This window comes from Entelurus aequoreus, linkage group LG01 (assembly GCF_033978785.1).
Source record: "Entelurus aequoreus isolate RoL-2023_Sb linkage group LG01, RoL_Eaeq_v1.1, whole genome shotgun sequence".
In the NCBI taxonomy this organism is placed as follows: domain Eukaryota; kingdom Metazoa; phylum Chordata; class Actinopteri; order Syngnathiformes; family Syngnathidae; genus Entelurus; species Entelurus aequoreus.
Genome location: NC_084731.1, coordinates 100,208,573 through 100,231,072, shown reverse-complemented (window position 1 = coordinate 100,231,072; position 22,500 = coordinate 100,208,573). Strand labels below are relative to the sequence as shown.

The window sequence follows — 22,500 nt, the reverse complement described above, 5'->3', positions numbered from 1 at the left end:
TGGAAGTACTTCCTGCTGTGCCACCTGTGGCTGTGGTCAACCCCTTTAGCTTTGTATCCATGCTCCATTCTGACGCTGTCCTCTATAACGTACCAGGAGGGGAGACATCCATCATCTACACAGCTCATTAAATAGGCCATACCAACCATCCATGAGTGAGATCGGCCGATACCAAAAGCGATACTGATCACATGTATTAACTGTACATTTTTGTGTGCTATTGACATTGTAACAATATGAACTAGGGTTGTCCCAATACCGGCTATAATATGGAAGCCATATTATAGCCATATTTTGATGAAATCACTTCCTGTACAGGTGGAACGGCCATTTTGAAGAGGCGGGGCCCCCAACGTCACATCCTGTTTACATCCTGTACACAAGGGCATGGCCATTTTTAAAAAGCTTTAGCGGCTAGCTAAAAGTTTGTAAATTGTTTGCCACTTAAGTTTGTAAATTGAGGTTCCACTGTATAAGGTTAGGTGAGTGGCCATGGAGACATCTAATTAGATCCTAGCTTGGCAGTTTGGGCCACACTTTTTCTGTAGACAAGCTACTTTTCAATGGACCAAGTGGAAGGGATCATTCATATATATCATTTATATTCATTTATTTATGAAAGAGAGGTTTTTGTTAACAAATTAAATGTGTTTCATGATAATACAAGCAAGTTGGTATGATTGTGATGACTTGCATTGATTGGAATCAGACAGTAGTGATGAGAACCTCCACATTTTACAATGGAGGAGAAAAAAAGTCTTATTTGTCCAGCTTCCACACTCCTTTTTATGCACTTTACAAGAAATACATTGGCGGCAAACTCCGTAGCTTGCTAGCTTGTGCGCGCTAGCTTTCTGAGACTCTTATTTTGTTAGCGCAGGCAGGATGGAGCAGGGCTTTTATTGTGAGGACAGGAACTGTGCGGTCGGTCTTTAGAGTTTTGACGGCAGGTACGGCGCAAGAGTCTGTTGAAATAAAAAGTGTTTCTGGCCTTCCTGTCGGTCGTTTTTTCTTAATAATGATCTGGCAGCAGCCAGCGTCATCTCACAAGACCCTCGGGTGCCGTGAATGTCAATCAAGGGACGTCTTGGTGAAGGTTGATGATCGATAATTTTTAGGTCTATTTTTTCCACCATCCACTGACACACCCTCCACCCTCCACCATCCACTGACACACCCTCCACCCTCCACCATCCACTGACACACCCTCCACCCTCCACCATCCACTGACACACCCTCCACCATCCACTGACACACCCTCCACCATCCACCTAATGGCCACCCCTGGTCTGGGGTCTAAAAATAAAAACAATGTCAGGCAGAGAGGATCTGCATTTGTGATCGGTATTAAAATGAACTAACCGCCAATTGCAATCTTGTACTTTTTAATGAAAATTGGCCGATGGATCGGCACATCCCTGTTTATAACACACATAAACGTACAAAAGTGGTATATCCTCTGCTTTAACACTAATGTGGAATACATTGAGAAGACAAATGGAATGATATTTTGATTGTGAACATTATGGCAACTGGAAAAAGTGCCTGTATTGGCCTCACTTTATAATTGAAATGCTTTACTATGACTTGAAGCGCATGTAGCGTATCAAAGTATGGTACACCACTGTGACACTTGTGATGAAAGCCAGCCAGCTGAAAGGTGACCTGAAGGGGCGGTAAAGTGGGTGCAAAGGTCACCACCCAGTAAGAGTCACTTATAGCTTCAACTTAATGACTCAGTAAAACCTTTCTATAAATAACAAACTAGCTGTGAACCTTTCAGAGCAAATCAAGGGGCTTCCATTATCCAATACATGTGTACTAGGGTTGGTTGAACGGTATACCGGTACTAGTACTAGTATAGTATTGCGGTACTAATGAATCATTTTTGGTACTATACTCTGTTTGAAAAGTACCGCTTCCTGGGCATGACGGCGCGTCGTCACGTGGTGACATTGCCGCTTTATCGAGCAGAGGAGCATGTTGGGCAGCGCACACACACAGAGTACTTACAAGCAGACACAGTGTGTAGACAGAAAAGGGAGAATGGACGCATTTTGGCGTAAAGATAAAGGTGAAGTTATAACACTGAAACACCCTCAGGAAGAGCTGCTTTAACACATGGCTAGCTAGCTAGCGGCTAACGTCCATCCACAGTGTTTTAGCTACTTCTAAATCACTAATCCTGGCCTCCATGGCGACAAAGTAAGTTTCTTACAAGTATCATTATCACTGCAGGACAGGGAATAGCTAAACATGCTTCACCACACACCGTAGGAGGATACAATAGCTCACCACCGTCACAATGTAAACAAATGCCATGGGTGGATCTACACCTGACATCCACTGTAATGATACCAAGTACAATAGTCGATACTACTATGATTACATCAATATTTTTTATCGTCACAAAATCTTTTTTCGTTTAAATAAAAATTCATATAATGTTTATAAAGTCAGTAAATATGTCCCTGGACACATGAGGACTTTGAAGATGACCAATGTATGATCCTGTAACTACTTGGTATCACATCCATACCTAAATGTGTGGTATCGTCCAAAACTAATGTCAAGTATCAAAGAAGAGAAGAATAAGTGATTATTACATTTGAACAGAAGTGTAAAGAGAAAATAAGCAGATATTAACAGTAAATGAACAAGTGGATTAATAATTTTTTACAGTTTGTCCCTCATATTGTGTACAAAATAATAGGTGTATAAATGACACAATATGTTACTGCATACTAATTAGGAGTCTTTGTTTGTTTACTTACTATTAAAAGACAAGTTGTCTAGTATGTTCACTATTTTATTTAAGGACTAAATGACAATAATAAACATATGTTTCATGTACACTAACATTTGTTGTGCAAATAAAGCCAATAATGACATTTTTTTGTGGTCCCTTTATTTAGAAAAGTATCGAAAATACATTTTGGTGGCGGTACTAAATTATTGGTATCGGGACAACCCTAATGTGTACATATAAAAAAAGGTAAAACAAATATTTAGTTGTTGCAACAGCCTACAAAAAGTAAGTAAAGGGTTGAACAACTTGTCACTCGGGCCTACATAGGAGGAAAAGCAACATGTTCTTCCTTCTTTCAGCTGTGCTCTCACAGCAGGGGGTGCTGGCACAGGAAAGGCAGCAACAAAGGCACACATAGTCTACATTACACAGGGGTCAGGGGTCAGGGGTCAGGGGTGGGAAGTCAACACACACGTAAAGGGCGAAGGAGGAAATGTTGCGTACCTCACTCTGCACCGTGGACACCTGGGCTGCAGGTTGGGGCGTGGTCTGTTTGTGCTGCGACTGCAAGGACACAACACACACTTGTCAGGACAAAACTACAAATACTCTTATTTGCTTCCACAGTCTGAGGAAATAAAGATCACATGTGGAAAATAATCCAAATACAAATGCAGCAAAAGGAAGATCGATCACACAGCAGCAGGTGTGACTCACTAACAGCTCTGTGGTGACTTTGTCGCTTTCTATTTACTTGAAACATGTGCAAAGTGGACGTTATAAGAAAACATCTAAGCACCATACTTACATAATTACACCCATCTTTGCAAAGCATGATGGGTAATATGCAAAACACTCTCTAACATACAAACCCCGTTTCCATATGAGTTGGGAAATGGTGTTAGATGTAAATATAAACGGAATACAATGATTTGTAAATCCTTTTCAAGCCATAATCAGTTGAATATGCTGCAAAGACAACATATTTCATGTTCAAACTCATAAACTTGATTTTTTTTTTGTGCAAAGAATCATTAACTTTAGAATTTGATGGCAGCAACACGTGACAAAGAAGTTGGGAAAGGTGGCAATAAATACTGATCAAGTTGAGGAATGCTCATCAAACACTTATTTGGAACATCCCACAGGTGTGCAGGCTAATTGGGAACAGGTGGGTGCCATGATTGGCTATAAAAGTAGATTCCATGAAATGCTCAGTCATTCACAAACAAGGATGGGGCGAGAGTCACCACTTTGTCAACAAATGCCTGAGCAAATTGTTGAACAGTTTAAGAACAACCTTTCTCAAGCAGCTATTGCAAGGAATTTAGGGATTTCACCATCTACGCTCCGTAATATCATCAAAGAGAATGTGGAGAAATCACTGCAGGTAAGCAGCTAAGCCCGTGACCTTCCATCCCTCAGGCTGTACTGCATCAACAAGCCACATCAGTGTGTAAAGGATATCACCACGTGGGCTCAGGAACACTTCAGAAACCCACTGTCAGTAACTACAGTTGGTCGCTACATCTGTAAGTGCAAGTTAAAACTCTACTATGCAAGGCGAAAACCGTTATCAACAACACCCGGAAACGTCGTCGGCTTCGCTGGGCCTGAGCTCATCTAAGATGGACTGATACAAAGTGGAAAAGTGTTCTGTGGTCTGACGAGATGATATATTTGAGACACTTGTGATTTAGGGCTATATAAATAAACATTGATTGATTGATTGATTGATATGAATGAGGTAGATCCCCCCACTTGATCCATTGAAAAGAAAAAGTGTGCTTTAAGACAATGGAAACAAAGCAGGAAAGTGTTCAGTTGTCTACTTGATAAATATAAGGGTAAATACTGGTTGATGTAATATTACTAGTAATGATGTCTACTTGATAAATATGAGGGTAAATACTGGTTGATGTAATATTACTAGTAATGATATCTACTTGATAAATATGAGGGTAAATACTGGTTGATGTAATATTACTAGTAATGATGTCTACTTGATAAATATGAGGGTAAATACTGGTTGATGTAATATTACTAGTAATGATGTCTACTTGATAAATATGAGGGTAAATACTGGTTGATGTAATATTACTAGTAATGATGTCTACTTGATAAATATGAGGGTAAATACTGGTTGATGTAATATTACTAGTAATGATGTCTACTTGATACATATGAGGGTAAATACTGGTTGATGTAATATTACTAGTAATGATGTCTACTTGATAAATATAAGGGTAAATACTGGTTGATGTAATATTACTAGTAATGATGTCTACTTGATAAATATGAGGGTAAATACTGGTTGATGTAATATTACTAGTAATGATGTCTACTTGATACATATGAGGGTAAATACTGGTTGATGTAATATTACTAGTAATGATGTCTACTTGATAAATATGAGGGTAAATACTGGTTGATGTAATATTACTAGTAATGATGTCTACTTGATACATATGAGGGTAAATACTGGTTGATGTAATATTACTAGTAATGATGTCTACTTGATAAATATGAGGGTAAATACTGGTTGATGTAATATTACTAGTAATGATGTCTACAGTACAATCCATGAGGGCTAACACTTATGCTGATTGTTTAGCAGGTAGCAAAGACAAGTCTTTGGGCTGAGAGCAGTCTCTAGGTGGAGCCCGGTAACAGTGCAGGGCCCGGCCCAGTTCTTTCATGGAGGTTCCATTTCAAAGAGGCCATAAGAGTATTACTGCAGTGTATTGTCAACACCTAACCCAGCCAGTCTGTGAACATGATTAATATTACACTCATGTCTCAGCTCTCTGCACAACTTGTTGCTCATTGTTTGTTGCCAGGTGGCTTCCAAAACAAAACACACGCTCAATCACAAGGCAAACTTTCAAACTTCAACATACTGTTTTTTTGCAGGGTGTTGTTGTGTTAGACTTTTTTCTTTGTCCGAGTAGCTGGAAGTCCTCCTGTAAACGTGTGTGTGTGTGTGTGTGTGTTTTGTGGATAAATGTACTCAATGTAGTAGACATGTGTGAAATAAACTTCTTGGATGTTTGAACAACCTTTGCAAATGCTACAACTATAGGATTTAAATACAAATATTATTCACAACTACATAAAGTGACAAATATAAACCCGGTCTTTCATGAAGGAGACTCGATTAAAGACGATTGGATTTTCACACATTAGTTATTTGAAGTTGGTAGTATTTATGTAACGGTGTTGACTAGAGATGTCGATAAATGCTTTAAAATGTAATATCGGAAATTATCGGTATCGTTTTTTTTTATTATCGTTTTTTATTTTTTTATTTATTTAATCAACATAAATAAGTCAAGATACACTTACAATTAGTGCACCAACTCAAAAAACCTCCCTCCCTCATTCACACAAAAGGGTTGTTATTAATATTCTGCTTCCTACATTATATATCAATACAGTCTGCAAGGAATACAGTCCGTAAGCACACATGATTGTGCGTGCTGCTGCTCCACTAATAGTACTAACCTTTAACACTTAATTTGACTCATTTTCATTCATTACTAGTTTCTATGTAACTGTTTTTATATTGTTTTACTTTCTTTTTTATTCAAGGAAATGTTTTTAATGTATTTATCTTATTTTATTTTTTTATTTTTTTAAAAGGACCTTATCTTCACCATACCTGGTTGTCCAAATTAGGCATAATAATGTGTAATAATTCCACGACTGTATATATCAGTATCGGTTGATATCGGTATCGGTAATTAAAAGTTGGACAATATCGGATATCGTCAAAAAAGGCAAGGCAAGGCAAGGCAACTTTATTTGTATAGCGCTTTTCATACACAAGGCAGACTCAAAGTGCTTCACAGACAACAAAGTGAAATGAAAGAAAATAAAAGCAAAATTAAAATGCAGACAATAAAAATAAAAACAGTGCAGACGTTAAAAGTTAAAAGATTAAAATATTTAGCTGAAAGCTAAGGTGAACATAAAAGTCTTCAGTCTAGTTTTAAAAGTAGTGAGAGTTGGGGAAAGTCTGACATCTTCAGGAAGTTTATTCCAGCTATGTGTTGCATAGTGACTGAATGATGATCTCCCTTGATTGGACTTTACTCTTGGAACCGCTAACAGATTGGTCTCAGAAGATCTTAGTGATCTAGAGGGCGTATATAGTGGGAGCATATCAGTGATATACTAGACCATGTAGTGATTTATATGTGAGCAGGAGGATTTTGAAATCTATTCTCTGATGTACAGGGAGCCAATGTAAGGATTTAAGAATTGGTGTAATGTGCTCACATTTTTTGGTCTTTGTTAGAACTCTAGCAGCAGCGTTCTGAACAAGCTGTAGCTGCCTGACAGTTTTTTTGGGAAGACCTGCAAGGAGACCATTACAATAGTCTAGCCTACTGGTAATAAAGGCATGTACAAGTTTTTCTAAGTCTTGAGCTGACATGAGCCCTCTAAGTCTTTTTACATTTTTGAGGTGATAGTAGGCCGATTTTGTTACTGATTTGATGTGACTGTCGAAATGTAAATCAGAATCTAAAATAACCCCAAGATTTCTGGCTTTATTTGAGGTTTTCAGGGACAGTGATTGAAGGTGTTGGATGACTTTAAACCTTTCTTTTTTAGCACCAAAAACAATTATCTCAGTTTTATCTTCATTTAGTTGTAGGAAATTTTGGCACATCCAGTGTTTGACTTGCTCAATGCACTGGCACAGAAGATCTATGGGGCGATAGTCATTTGGTGATAGCGCTACATAGATTTGGGTGTCATCGGCATAGCAATGATGGTCAATGTTATTATTTTGCATGATTTGTCCTAGTGGGAGCATATAGATGTTAAATAAAGTCGGCCCCAAGATTGAACCTTGGGGGACTCCACACATTACGTTGGTTGGTTCTGATACAAAGTCACCAATGGAAACAAAATAGTTCCTATCTTGTAGATATGAAAAAAAGCCATTAAAGGACATCCCTAGTGTTGACAAATAAACACATTTCCATGAAATAATAATAATAATAGGAGTCATTTTGAATGACCCCCAGCAGGCACAAGACATTGATACAACGTTGATTAGACATACATGTCCTTTAAAAGGGACTTTGAAACAACGTTGCAAAATAGTTTTATGTGTAAATTGAGACAACGTCGGTGTCTAAAGTTGGATCCAAATTTGGATCTGACCAAATTTCAATGGTCAAATCAACGTCACAACATTGACATTGAATAAACATCGTCAACAACCATGTTGTGTTTGTGTTGTAGAATATTGGTTGGAGAATGACCACAATTCAATGGTCAACTCAACGCCAGAACCCAACATTGATTAAATGTTGTCAAAAAGCATGTTGTTTAAACGTTATGTTTGAGTTGCTCAACATTAGGACTTAATTCTACTGGTTCTCAACGTTGTTTCAATGTCGTGTGATTGATGGATCGATTGAAACTTTTATTAGTAGATTGCACAGTACAGTACATATTCCCTACAAATTGACCACTAAATGGTAACACCCCAATAAGTTTTTCAACTTGTTTAAGTCGAGGTCCGAGTTAATCAATTCATGGTGTGCCTGCTGGGCCTTTAATTCAATCACTTAATTCTTGAAATAAAATGTTGAACATACTAGACAACTTGTCTTTTAGTAGGAAGTAAACAAACAAAGACTCCTAATTAGTCTGCTGACGTATGCAGTAACATATTGTGTCATTTATACACCTATTATTTTGTACACATTATGAGGGACAAACTGTAAAAATTAATTATTAATCTACTTGTTCATTTACTGTTAATATCTGCTTATTTTCTGTTTCAACATCTTCTATCTACACTTCTGTTAAAATGTAATAATCACTTATTCTTCTCTGATACTTGACATTAGTTTTGGATGATACCACACATTTAGGTATCGATCCGATACCAAGTAGTTACAGGATCATACATTGGTCATAATTTAAGTCCTCATGTGTCCAGGGACATATTTACTGACTTTATAAACATAATATAAATAAATAAAAAACCGAAAGAAGATTTTGTGATGTTAAACAATATCGATGTAATCATAGTAGTATCGACTAGATACGCTCTTGTACTTGGTATCATTACAGTGGATGTCAGGTGTAGATCCACCCATGGCATTTGTTTACATTGTGACGGCGGTGAGCTATTGTATCCTCCTACGCTGTGTAGTGAAGCATGTTCAGTACTTTGCATGTTTGGTACTTTTTAGAGGTGGTATAGTACTGAATATGATTCATTAGTATCGGGGTACTATACTAATACCTTACTTCATACACTTTTTCTGCATGCAATACAAAAATAGGTGAGGAGTTAGGTGAGGGCATGCAATAATAATCATATTACACACTTGGCTTCAACAACAACAACAAAAATATGCATTATTAACAGTTTAATATTGATGAAGAGAAGAAATAATAGTGTACAGCGAGGTCACCAGTGCTCAGGGCATCACCCGGCCTCATGTTAGTCATGTGCTTCTGCTTTCTGCAATAATATTGTTGCTAAGTTAACAAAAATGTGCTGACGGAACTTGAACGCAAGTTTCTACAGGCTGTGAGATTTTCATTGTGCAGAGTTAATGGTAAGCAAAAACAAATCCTCAAAAAGAGGGTATTTAGTACTTCAGTGGTGTACATTTGTCCTTCAGGTGTATGTTGTCTTGCTAAAAAAAACAACAGAATTCTAGGCAATATCCCAGTTTCCGTACTTGCGTGTAGGAAGGACGTGAATGACGTCGTCATCGCTCGGTGCTATACTTTCCCTTCCCAACAAATGAACGGCAAAAGCCAGTAAAGCCACTGGGAACCTTCTAGTAATGGTCCCGTTCACATCAACTGGGAAGTTGGCCAACAGGATTTGGTGACTCATTTGCCAGTTAGTCATATGAGCGCACGCAGTGTACCAAGAAAGAACTCTGCTAATGTGTGCAAGTATGAGATCAATGCAAGTATGAGGTCAATGCAAGTATGAGATCAATGCAAGTATGAGATCAATGCAAGTATGAGATCAATGCAAGTATGAGATCAATGCAAGTATGAGATCAATGCAAGTATGAGATCAATGCAAGTATGAGATCAATGCAAGTATGAGATCAATGCAAGTATGAGATCAATGCAAGTATGAGATCAATGCAAGTATGAGATCAATGCAAGTATGAGATCAATGCAAGTATGAGATCAATGCAAGTATGAGATCAATGCAAGTATGAGATCAATGCAAGTATGAGATCAATGCCACCACGCTGCTACGGCAACATGGAGCTTTGGCTGGAAGTAGTGGAGTACAAAAAAAGGCTGCATTCAAATGAAATATGCAAAGAGAACATTCAATGACAACACTTGCTGTGGAAGAAAGTAAAATGAGCACAATCCAGTCCAGGGCAATGACGGTCCAACATGAGACATATGATTGTCTCCTGAACACCAAGGACCACACCCTGGTACCTCTTACAATTATCCCTTAGCTTTATCCAGGACTGTCAAACTCCTTTTTTGGGGGCCACTCGCATTTATGGCTGCTGGTAACAGTGAATAATATAAGAATATATCGTATTTTCCAGAGTATAAGGCGCACAAGCCGAAAATGCATAATAAAGAAGGTATAAAACATATATAAGTCGCACTGGAGTATAAGTTGCATTTTTTGGGGGAAATGTATTTGATAAAAGCCAACAGCAAGAATAGACATTTGAAAGACAATTTAAAATGTGTAAAGAATAGTGAACAACAGGCTGAATAAGTGTACGTTATATGAGGCATAAATAACAAACTGCTATGTTAACCTCACATATTATGGTAAGAGTCATTCAAATAACTATAACATATAGAACATGCTATACGTTTACCAAACAATCTGTCACTCCTAATCGCTAAATCCCATGAAATCTTATACGTCTAGTCTCTTACGTCAATGACATCAATAATATTATTTCATATTTTACGCTAATGTGTTCATCATTTCACACATAAGTCGCTCCTGAGTATAAGTCGCACCCCCGGCCAAACTATGAAAAAAACTGCCACTTATAGTCCGAAAAATACGGTAAATGCATATATCTCATGACATTATTACACATGTGCCTATGCATTAGGGTTGTCCCCATATCAATATATTGGTGCCAAAATGTATTACAATACCTTTCGATACTTTTCTAAATAAAGGGGACCACAAAAAATGGCATCATTGGCTTTATTTTAACAAAAAAATGTTAAGAGTACATGAAACATATGTTCATTATTGTCATTTAGTCCTTCAATAAAATGTTGAACATACTAGACAACTTGTCTCTTAGTAGTAAGTAAACAAACAAAGACTCCTAATTAGTCTGCAGTAACATATTGTGTCATTTATACACCTATTATTTTGTACACATTATAAAGGACAAACTGTAAACATGGATTATTAATCTACTTGTTCATTTACTGTTAATATCTGCTTATTTTCTGTTTCAACATCTTCTATCTATACTTCTGTTAAAATGTAATAATCACTTATTCTTCCCTTCTTTGATACTTGACATTAGTTTTGGATGATACCACACATTTAGGTATCGATCCGATACCATGTAGTTACAGGATCATACATTGGTCATATTCAAAGTCCTCATGTGTCCAGGGACATATTTACTGACTTTATAAACATTATATACATTTTTTTTTTTAAAAGGAAAAAAGATTTTGTGATGATAAAAAAAGTTGATGTAATCATAGTAGTATCGACTAGATACGCTTCTGTACTTGGTATCATTACAGTGGATGTCAGGTGTAGATCCACCCATGGCGTTTGTTTACATTGTGACGGTGGTGAGCTATTGTATCCTCCTACGGTGTGTAGTGAAGCATGTTTAGCTATTCCTTGTCCAGTGGGCCATATAAAATGATGTGGCGGGCCAGAAGTGGCCCCTGGGCTTTGAGTTTGAAACCTGCGCTGTTTACGCAAGAAACAAAAGGCCCTTGACGGTCAATCTGACACAAAAGCCATCGAACAAGTGCACGTGCGTCCCAGCTGTCACTGTGTGTGTATGACTGCGACACAACACACACCAGGTAAGTAAGTAAGTAACACAACACACACCAGGTAAGTAAGTAAGTAACACAACACACACCAGGTAAGTAAGTAACACAACACACACCAGGTAAGTAAGTAACACACTGTGGAGGACTACTAAATATTTTTGGAACAGGCGACTGTGGAGGACTACTAAATATTTTTGGAACAGGCGACTGTGGAGGACTACTAAATATTTTTGGAACAGGCGACTGTGGAGGACTACTAAATATTTTTGGAACAGGCGACTGTGGAGGACTACTAAATATTTTTGGAACGTGCGACTGTGGAGGACTACTAAATATTTTTGGAACAGGCGACTGTGGAGGACTACTAAATATTTTTGGAACAGGCGACTGTGGAGGACTACTAAATATTTTTGGAACAGGCGACTGTGGGGGACTACTAAATATTTTTGGAACAGGCGACTGTGGAGGATTACTAAATATTTTTGGAACATGCGACTGTGGAGGACTACTAAATATTTTTGGAACAGGCGACTGTGGAGGACGACTAAATATTTTTGGAACAGGCGACTGTGGAGGACGACTAAATATTTTTGGAACAGGCGACTGTGGAGGACTACTAAATATTTTTGGAACAGGCGACTGTGGAGGACTACTAAATATTTTTGGAACAGGCGACTGTGGAGGACTACTAAATATTTTTGGAACAGGCGACTGTGGAGGACTACTAAATATTTTGGGAACAGGCGACTGTGGAGGACTACTAAATATTTTTGGAACAGGCGACTGTGGAGGACTACTAAATATTTTTGGAACAGGCGACTGTGGAGGACTACTAAATATTTTTGGAACAGGCGACTGTGGAGGACTACTAAATATTTTTGGAACAGGCGACTGTGGAGGACTACTAAATATTTTTGGAACAGGCGACTGTGGAGGACTACTAAATATTTTTGGAACCGGCGACTGTGGAGGACTACTAAATATTTTTGGAACAGGCGACTGTGGAGGACTACTAAATATTTTTGGAACAGGCGACTGTGGAGGACTACTAAATATTTTTGGAACAGGCGACTGTGGAGGACTACTAAATATTTTTGGAACAGGCGACTGTGGAGGACTACTAAATATTTTTGGAACTACTAAATATTTTTGGAACAGGCGACTGTGGAGGACTACTAAATATTTTTGGAACAGGCGACCGTGGAGGACTACTAAATATTTTTGGAACAGGCGACCGTGGAGGACTACTAAATATTTTTGGAACAGGCGACTGTGGAGGACTACTAAATATTTTTGGAACAGGCGACTGTGGAGGACTGCTAAATATTTTTGGAACAGGCGACTGTGGAGGACTACTAAATATTTTTGGAACAGGCGACTGTGGGGGACTACTAAATATTTTTGGAACAGGCGACTGTGGAGGACTACTAAATATTTTTGGAACAGGCGACTGTGGAGGACTACTAAATATTTTTGGAACAGGCGACTGTGGAGGACTACTAAACTCTGTAGAACTTGCACCTGGCTCGCTGACAACAAGCTATCCATCCACTTGGGTAAAACAGAATCCATCCTGTTTGGGTCCCACATCAACCTTAAGAAAGCCAATGACTTCACCATAAAAGTGGGTGACATTGTTATCACCAGGAAAGATGAGGTCACCTACCTAGGTTCCATTCTAGAGGCTAACCTTTCCTGTGATAAAATGGCAACCAAGGTAATCAAAAAGGTTAACCAACGAACGACATTTCTCTACAGAATCTCCTCTCTGGTCAACAAAAACACCATGAAGATTCTGGCGGGAACTCTCATTCAACCCTTTTTCCATTAGGCATGCACCCCAAAACCCTCAAATCTGGACTCCAAACATCTCAGAACAAGCTAGTCAGGTTACTTCTAGACCTCCACCCCAGATCCCACCTCACTCCTACCCACTTCTCCAAAGTGGGCTGGCTCAAGGTGGAGGACAGAGTAAAACAACTTGCACTGAGCCTAGTCTATAAAATCCACTACACCTCCCTGATACCGAAGTACATGTCAAACTACTTCCTTAACGTAAATGACCGCCATAACCACAACACCAGGGGGAGCTCCACTAACCACGTTAAACCCAGATTCTGAACTAACAAAGGTCTTAACTCATTCTCTTTCTATGCCACATCAATGTGGAATGCACTCCCAACAGGTATAAAAGAAAGGGCATCTCTATCCTCCTTCAAAACCGCAATAAAAGTTCACCTCCAGGCAGCTACAACCCTAAACTAACACCCTCCCCGGATTGCTAATAATCAAATGTAAACAATCAAATGCAGATACTTTTTCTTATGCTTTCTGATCTCTCTCTCTCTCTCTCTCTCTCTCTCTCTCTCTCTCTCTCTCTCTCTCTCTCTCTCTATGTCCACTACTTGCTGTCCATATCCTCCTCCCCCCCCCACACCCCTGATTGTAAATAATGTAAATAATTCAATGTGATTATCTTGTGTGATGACTGTATTATGATGATGGTATATATGATAGTATATATCTGTATCATGAATCAATTTAAGTGGACCCCGACTTAAACAAGTTGAAAAACTTATTGGGGTGTTACCATTTAGTGGTCAATTGTACGGAATATGTACTTCACTGTGCAACCTACTAATAAAAGTCTCAATCAATCAAACAAAGCTAGCTAGCCATGTCTTAAAGCAGCTCTTCCTGAGGGTGTTTCAGAGTTTGTCGCTGATCTAGTGACACATGCAGATGATATAATTATAATGGGGGATCACGTCTTTATCTTGACTTTTTACACCACAATGCGTCCATTCTCCCTTTTGTGTCTACACACTGTGTCTGCTTGTAAGTACTCTGTGTGTGTGCGCTGCCCAACATGCTCCTCTGCTCCTAAAACCAGCAATGTCACCACGTCATGCCCATTTAAAAAAAAAAAGGGGGGGGGGGGGGGGGGGGAGAGAGAGAGAGAGAGAACCGGTACTTTTTAGAAGTGGTATAGTACCAAATATGATTCATTAGTATCGCGGTACTTTACTAGTACTGGTATACCATACAACACTACAAGCGACGTGTCGATAATAACAAATATTTATCCATCCATCCATCCATCCATCCATTTTCTACCGCTTGTCCCTTTTGGGGTCGCTGGGGGGTGCTGGAACCTATCTCAGCTGCACATGGGAGGAAGGCGGGGTACACCCTGGATAAGTCACCACCTCATCACAGGGCCAATACAGATAGACAACATTGTCACACTAGGGACCATTTAGTGTTGCCAATTACCTATGCCCAGGTGCATGTCTTTGGAGGTGGGAGGGACCTATCCCCAGGTGCATGTCTTTGGAGGTGGGAGGGGCCTATCCCCAGGTGCATGTCTTTGGAGGTGGGAGGGGCCTATCCCCAGGTGCATGTCTTTGGAGGTGGGAGGGGCCTATCCCCAGGTGCATGTCTTTGGAGGTGGGAGGGGCCTATCCCCAGGTGCATGTCTTTGGAGGTGGGAGGGACCTATCCCCAGGTGCATGTCTTTGGAGGTGGGAGGGGCCTATCCCCAGGTGCATGTCTTTGGAGGTGGGAGGGGCCTATCCCCAGGTGCATGTTATAATTCATTGGAAAGCTTGTGTTTTATAAATGTGGTTAAATGAAGAGAAACATCCATTATATGACAGCTGAGCCTGGGGGGCATGCAAGGTGACATCACACGTTAGTCCAAACAAATAGCTCTCTCACGCTCCACTTTAGACGGGCGTGAGGTTCATACCACGTCCAATGTCACCTTACACCAGCGGGAGCTAAGCTTATACCAGCAGCAGCTATCCCAGACGTCATAAGTTGGTAACAATGCAGTCCACCCAGGCCTCACACAACTATGCCGTTTCAGCTGCAGTCTGTTTTGAAAAGTGATGACTAATGCTGGGCCCCACCCCTCCAACCGCACACTTGCATGGCAGCAGCTGCGTCTCAGGCTAGCACTTTAAAATAGAGGAGATGGTCAGCGCCCGCCAGGTGTGTGGCAGGTGAGGGCAGGTGGCTGAGGGTGGGACTTATTGATGCAGAAGGAATACACAAAGCGGTGTAAACTCAATCATTGTATCGTCTTCTTGCTAAAGTCACGCCTTGTTGAGCACAAAGTCAACATGCCCAATGTTTGTACTGTACTTCTACTTCAATCCACTTTACATGGGAAGTTGCAACCTCACTGCATAAAGTCAGTGTTCAAAATCAAGAGAAAAATATACAAAAATGAGGGGTATTTTACTTGAACTAAGCAAAATTATCTGCCGATAGAACAAGACATTTTGGCTTGACAAGACTTTCCAAAACAAGTCAAATTAGCTAACCTCAATGAACCCCAAAATAGCTTCAAATAAGTATATTCTCACTAATAACAAGTGCACTTTTCTTGCTAGAAAAAACAAAAAGAGACCTTTTTGCTCAATATGTTGAAAAATATTCTTAAATGAAGTTAATGCTAGTGCCATTATCTTGACATAATGATATGCGCTTGGCATTACATTTTTTGAAACCAGCAAACTTATACTAAAAACTAATTTATTGTTCTTAATGGAAAGGCAAAAAGGCAACGCTCAGGCAAATCATATTGTCTAAAAATGCATTTTCCCATCGATAACATGACATCATCGTGCCAAGTGCGTGCTCTTTCAGTCAATTAGTGCGCAAGTAATATATATATATATATATATATATATATATATATATATATATATATATATATATATATATATATATATATATATATATATATATATATATATATATACACAGCCCAGCCCCCAGCCAAAGTTTTCTTTATTGTAATTTTTAATAATTTACCTGAATGTGCATGAACTATTTCTGTTCAAAATTGTTTCAAATGTCACATGTCAAATGTTTAAATATTAACTGTCAGTTTACTGTACTGTGCCAACTGTACTACTATATGAGTACCTATTTTCTATTGTTTCATTGAAAATAAAACCGCAAAGTCCATTTGGCTGTCATCTGTTTTAAATATGAGACACAATTGTGTCAAAGTCAGGATTTTTTTATTTCACGCTTGAAATGAGAAATGATAACTTTAAAAAAGTAGTTTTATACTTGTGAGTGTTGGTGACACAACAGTTGATATTCTAGTTTCAAGCATGTTTTACTCAATATAGCTCATCAAATCTCAGCAACAAGCTGTAATATCTTACTGACATCATTTAGGACTTAAAACAAGTAAAACACTCTAACATCAAATGTGCTTAGTGAGAAGAATGATCTTATCAGACAGAAAATAAGCAAATATCACCCTTATTTGACATATTTCATCTTACTTAGGTTTTACTTTTTGCAGTGCTGCCATATTGTCTACATTGGCACTTCATCATGAGAAAAAAAACGCTGAATGCTGCACAAATCCCAATTGGCTGCACAAAACCTGTTCGGCTTCCAATAAAGGCTAAAGCAGAGGTCCACAATTAAAATATGCTGTTCTATTTACAGTACAGGACAAAAGTTTGGACACACCTTCTCCTCATTCAACTTTATTTTACGTTGTAGATTGTCACATGAAAACTATGAATGAACACATGTGGAGTTATGTACTTAACAACAAAATAACTGAAAACATGTTTTATATTCTACTTTCTTCAAAATAGCCACCCTTTGCTCTGATTACTGCTTTGCACACTCTTGGCATTCTCTCCATGAGCTTCAAGAGGTAGTCACCTGAAATGGTTTTCACTTCACAGGTGTGCTTGAAGCTCGTGGAGAGAATGCCAAGAGTGTGCAAAGCAATAATTATTTTATAAGAAACTAGAATATAAAATATATTTTTAGTGTTTTTACCTTTTTTTGTTAAGTACATAACTCCACATGTGTTCATTCATAGTTTGGATGTGACAATCTACAATGTAAATAGTCATGGAAATAAAGAAAACACATTGAATGAGGAGAAGGTGTGTCCAAACTTTAGGCCTGTACTGTATACATAAATATATATACATAATATATACACACACACACACACACACACACACACACACACACATATATATATATATATATATATATATATATATATATATATATATATATATATATATATATATATATATATATATATATATATATATATATATATATATATATATTTATTTTTTAATACATATATTTTTATTTTCTAAAGAAAAAGCTTATGCAGTTGACCATTTATGCATTTATTAGTGATGTGTGGACAAAACTGGAATATCCATACCAGATCTTTATGCTCTAATATCAAATCTCAAATCTAAAATATCAATACTTTTGAGACTTCAGGTATTATTTACAGCAAAAAGTAAGAAAACTTGTGAAAGGTCAATGTTGAATGTTCAGTTTTTTACCCACGTTAACATATTCGTGTAACTGAATTGTGAATAACTTTTTATTCTAATAGTTTATTAATTCATTTATTTTAATGCTTTCATTATTTCAGTTTTTTCCTTTTTTTTATGGTTTGCAACGCCATTTTTGTGTACTTTGAATGATTTTGTCATTGGTTTTTTTCTGTTATTACCTTGGCTATATTGTTATTCACGCCACCACCTCAATATACTTAAGAGTTTAGAATAAATAAATAACTCTGTGTTGTATTTTTTATGCCAGGGCTTCTTAACCCTTTTGACCTCGGTGTCATTCAATTATTAAGACTGAGTGCGTAATCCTACTCGTGACTTTAATGGTATTTAATGACTATATCTACCCTACACACAGTTCAACAGGATAAATAAAAACCTAAAGATGTATACTAATCAAACATACTGCAAAAGAGGGAACTCATAAAAAGTGACAAAAAATAATAAGTCCACACAATTAAGCAGTTCTAAAATGAATACATTCAACTAAATTAATAATACATAACAATATACATGTTTCTAAAATAAACTCAATAAAATTAAAGTGCAAACACATTTTCACCAATTTAATCACAACTTTTTTGCTTGAAAATGATCCCTAGAACTTTCGTTCCAGACTTCTTCTGTTTGTTGGATATTGTCAGCAACGTTCCCTCTAAGGTGCGCACCTACGCAATTGCGCACTGCTCAAGCGTCCTCTGCGCACAGCAAATATATGCCGCGCACCAAATCAAATCCCATCTGAATTCTAAACAAAATAAACACATTTATTCTGTGTAATTTTGCAATGCAACTCTGAGTGACAGTGACAACAAGCGGCCCTAACGGTGTTCGTCAACACCGTTCAATTATTGTAACGTCTATCGAGATGCTTCGAGGACAGGAATTATGTCCATCACTTTATTGAGCAAAACTGTTTACATTCGGCCATAACCACACCAAAAAAATGAGTAAAAAACTTCTATCTGGAAAAACTAGTCATTTTCTGCCGTACAAACCAGGCCAAAAGCAACTTGTCATCTGTCACCAACACGCATACCACTAAGCCACTGGTGCGTTTATGGCCACACAAAAAGTCGGACAACTCAAACACCACACAAAGTTACACTATGACTCCTCAGTCATACGTGTGCTTATTCTACTGTCATTTATTATTAATGTTAATTTATTGATATTAATCATGGAATGCTGTTACTAGAGAAAGTTCCAGGAATGCACACTTCATCCTATGCTTACATTTCATTGTGCAACATGAGGATGTTTAAGGGCAACTAAATGTGATCTCTGAAAGGGGTACAAATGATTTCCAAAGCAGGACCCCCACCCAGACATATTGTACAATACTAATCCATAGCTTATGAAAAACAAGATTTCTTTTATTTTCATTACAAGTGGGCCAAATCACTAATATTAGAAAATAATCTCATGAAAATGACTCCTGTCATTTGAGTGTTATTATAAAAGATTGGTTTGAGACGGGTGTGCTGCTGGTATTGCCACGTGTGATGTTGCTCACATGGGCTCAGGGAGTTTTTGTGTTTGCTCACACACATGAACAATTAGAGGGAACATTGATTGTCAGTACTGCCACAAGTGGTGGAAAAGCGTATTGCAATTGAATACCCTTACGGACCACAGCTAAGAAACCGATATCTTTTTTGGCGGCTCTCTTGGGGGCGCTGGCAACCCAACACTGGTGAAGAAACACTGCTATGATACGTGTTAGGCTTTGAAATTCACTACTTTTTACATTTTACAAGACACATGAAGTCAATTTGCAAAAAGTATTGGATCGGTATCGCCCATAGCAGCCTGACTTTTACTCGGTATCGGACTGTAAAGAAAATCAGTAGCATCTATATCAGACCTGGGCAAAATACGGCCACATGCAGCCCATTAAGATTTTCAATCTAACCCACCGGACGTTCTGCATCATTTTTTTACACCTTTCACATGAAAAGTGTATTTGCCGTTATGATGTTTTTAAATGACTAAGTCTTCAACTATAGAAAGTATTTCAATGGTAGAAATCTGCACTTTTGAGTGTTCTAGGAGTTATTAGGGTCATCTAGGTCATAGTAGCTCACACCAGGAACAAAGCAGAGTGGGCGGGGCTTGTTTCCATAGCAGCCAGCCCCAAACACATGTGTCAGAAACAGATGTGGAAGCACATTTTTACAACAAATTTCTACGTAAAAGTGATAATATATCATATTGTAGGTGTGTATTACACTTTGCATTCATATTTTGCTGTTTTTTACATTTTTGTTGTGTTTTACTTGATAGTAAAAGATGTCTAAAAGAAGAGCGGCATTCATATGTTGTTAATATTCAGTGTTTTATTGTTCATAGTTAATATTGTAAATCCCACTTTCTTTATTTCAATGTACATTTTGGGTGTCCCATTCAGTAAAAACTGTCAAATTCCATTCCCTTTTTTTTTGAGGTGGTCTGTCATAACTTTTTTACAACTCTATGGGACATTGTGACTTTTGGTATTAGTGTTGCTGAAAAATAGGAGCCAAACACACATACTGTACAGCACATTTTTACAGCTAAAAGTGTATATATCATTTATACACACATACACCTTGGCCCCTGTTGCGTCGGACCAGTTCTTCCTCCAAGGGAATTTAAGTTACTGGTCAATCCCAAGTTCTTTTGGATGACATATATGCTGAGTAAGAAGGATCACCAGGACAGAATAGGAATATCATGTGGCCCCCGAGTCAAAATATTTGCCCAGCTTTGCTCTATATTGTCATCTTGTAGGTATTAAACATTAGATAGTATCAATATTCAGTTAAAGTCACTGGTGTATAATCACCATTTTACTATTGCTCTGCTTTTTTGTATCATTAATAACCATAAAGTGGCTCATTTTTGTCAAACTGGTCGGTGACATATGCGTCACATTAATAGACCGCCGGTGTTGTTTACTTCAACGACTCCCCCGCCTGCAAAAGCTGCCTTTTTATTGCCCAAGAAACCGCATACTTCATCTCATAGAAAGCGACGAGGCGCTCAATCGCACAACTGTGATGATCCGTACCACAGAAGTGTTGACAGATACCAGTCAGGAAGTCCTTGCACACACGCACACACACACACGCACACACACCCACACACAGATGGAAAAAAAAGTAATGCAATATTCATACATACCATAGGTTTGCGTGTGTGATTCTATCCTATCCTATATATATATATATATATGTATATATATATATATGTTGTTGGTATGCTCTCTTCAGGCCGGGTCACCTTAGATTGTCACTTTTTCATGCATCACATGCACACACACACACAGAAGCAAAAAACATCCACGCCCAGTCGTGCCCAACTTTGCTGCTCCGCCCTGCAGGAAGTGCACAACAAGCTAGCCCCGCCCCTTCCTCCTGAAGCCAGCTGAGCAGGCTCAGTCAGATTGGCTCAGCCCACTGCCTGGGAAACAAATAAATAAATCCACCGTGCAATGGCGGACATGCATGTGTGTTTGTGACAGAGTGGGACTAGATAGGCAGCAGTGTGCGTGGTCTGGGCGTGACTCACACACTCACTGCTCTGGAATCTAGACGCCACGCCAGTAGAGACACAACGTGCTGCGCTTGGGAAAGGAAAGAAAAGAAAAAGGCGGCGGCCGTGCATCACATGTTGTCCCTACCCCACCCAAACAACACCAACCAGAAAGAGTTCATTTAACGCTAGAAAAAGGTCACAGGGTGACCCCCCCGGGGACGTAAACACAAACTCAGGCGTGTTTCCTCGCAGGCCTTCCAACGTTACAGGAAACAACTTGTGGACGGCGGCCAGATGTTACGTAACAATCATCAGCAGGGGGAGAAGAAAAAGACGTGTAAGCCTTCTTTTGTACAAAGTAATGCTTTGAAGAGCCCTACACTGTCACGCCTCTCTAGTGAGGAGGGAGCAGCGCCTCCTTGTCACGCCTCTCTAGTGAGGGGGGAGCAGCGCCTCCTTGTCACGCCTGTCTAGTGAGGGGGGAGCAGCGCCTCCTTGTCACGCCTGTCTAGTGAGGGGGGAGCAGCGCCTCCTTGTCACGCCTGTCTAGTGAGGGGGGAGCAGCGCCTCCTTGTCACGCCTGTCTAGTGAGGGGGGAGCAGCGGCTCCTTGTCACGCCTGTCTAGTGAGGGGGGAGCAGCGCCTCCTTGTCACGCCTGTCTAGTGAGGGGGGAGCAGCGCCTCCTTGTCACGCCTGTCTAGTGAGGAGGGAGCAGCGCCTCCTTGTCACGCCTGTCTAGTGAGGGGGGAGCAGCGCCTCATTGTGTCTATTCATACTCCCAGCACTTATGGAGTGGCACTCTTTAGTGTCAGCTCACACTTTAGTGCTATTTTCTG

At 39.0% G+C, this 22,500-nt stretch overlaps 1 protein-coding gene across 10 annotated transcripts in view; it reads right to left on the bottom strand.

Moving 5' to 3' along the window:
• The window catches only part of cast (calpastatin), a 101,467-nt gene that overhangs the window by 31,479 nt on the left and 47,488 nt on the right, over positions 1 to 22,500 (bottom strand). For 7 of the 10 annotated variants that reach the window (XM_062063384.1, XM_062063399.1, XM_062063390.1 and 4 more), the window contains exons 2-3: positions 3,254 to 3,313; positions 1 to 82 (exon numbers count right to left, since the gene is read on the bottom strand). The exon at positions 1 to 82 is cut by the window's left edge and continues 41 nt beyond it. In XM_062063384.1, the coding sequence (XP_061919368.1) occupies positions 1 to 82; positions 3,254 to 3,313 (142 nt within the window). The remainder of the gene's footprint in view (positions 83 to 3,253; positions 3,314 to 22,500) is intronic. The other 3 variants (XM_062063436.1, XM_062063446.1, XM_062063426.1) reach the window with 1 other exon arrangement.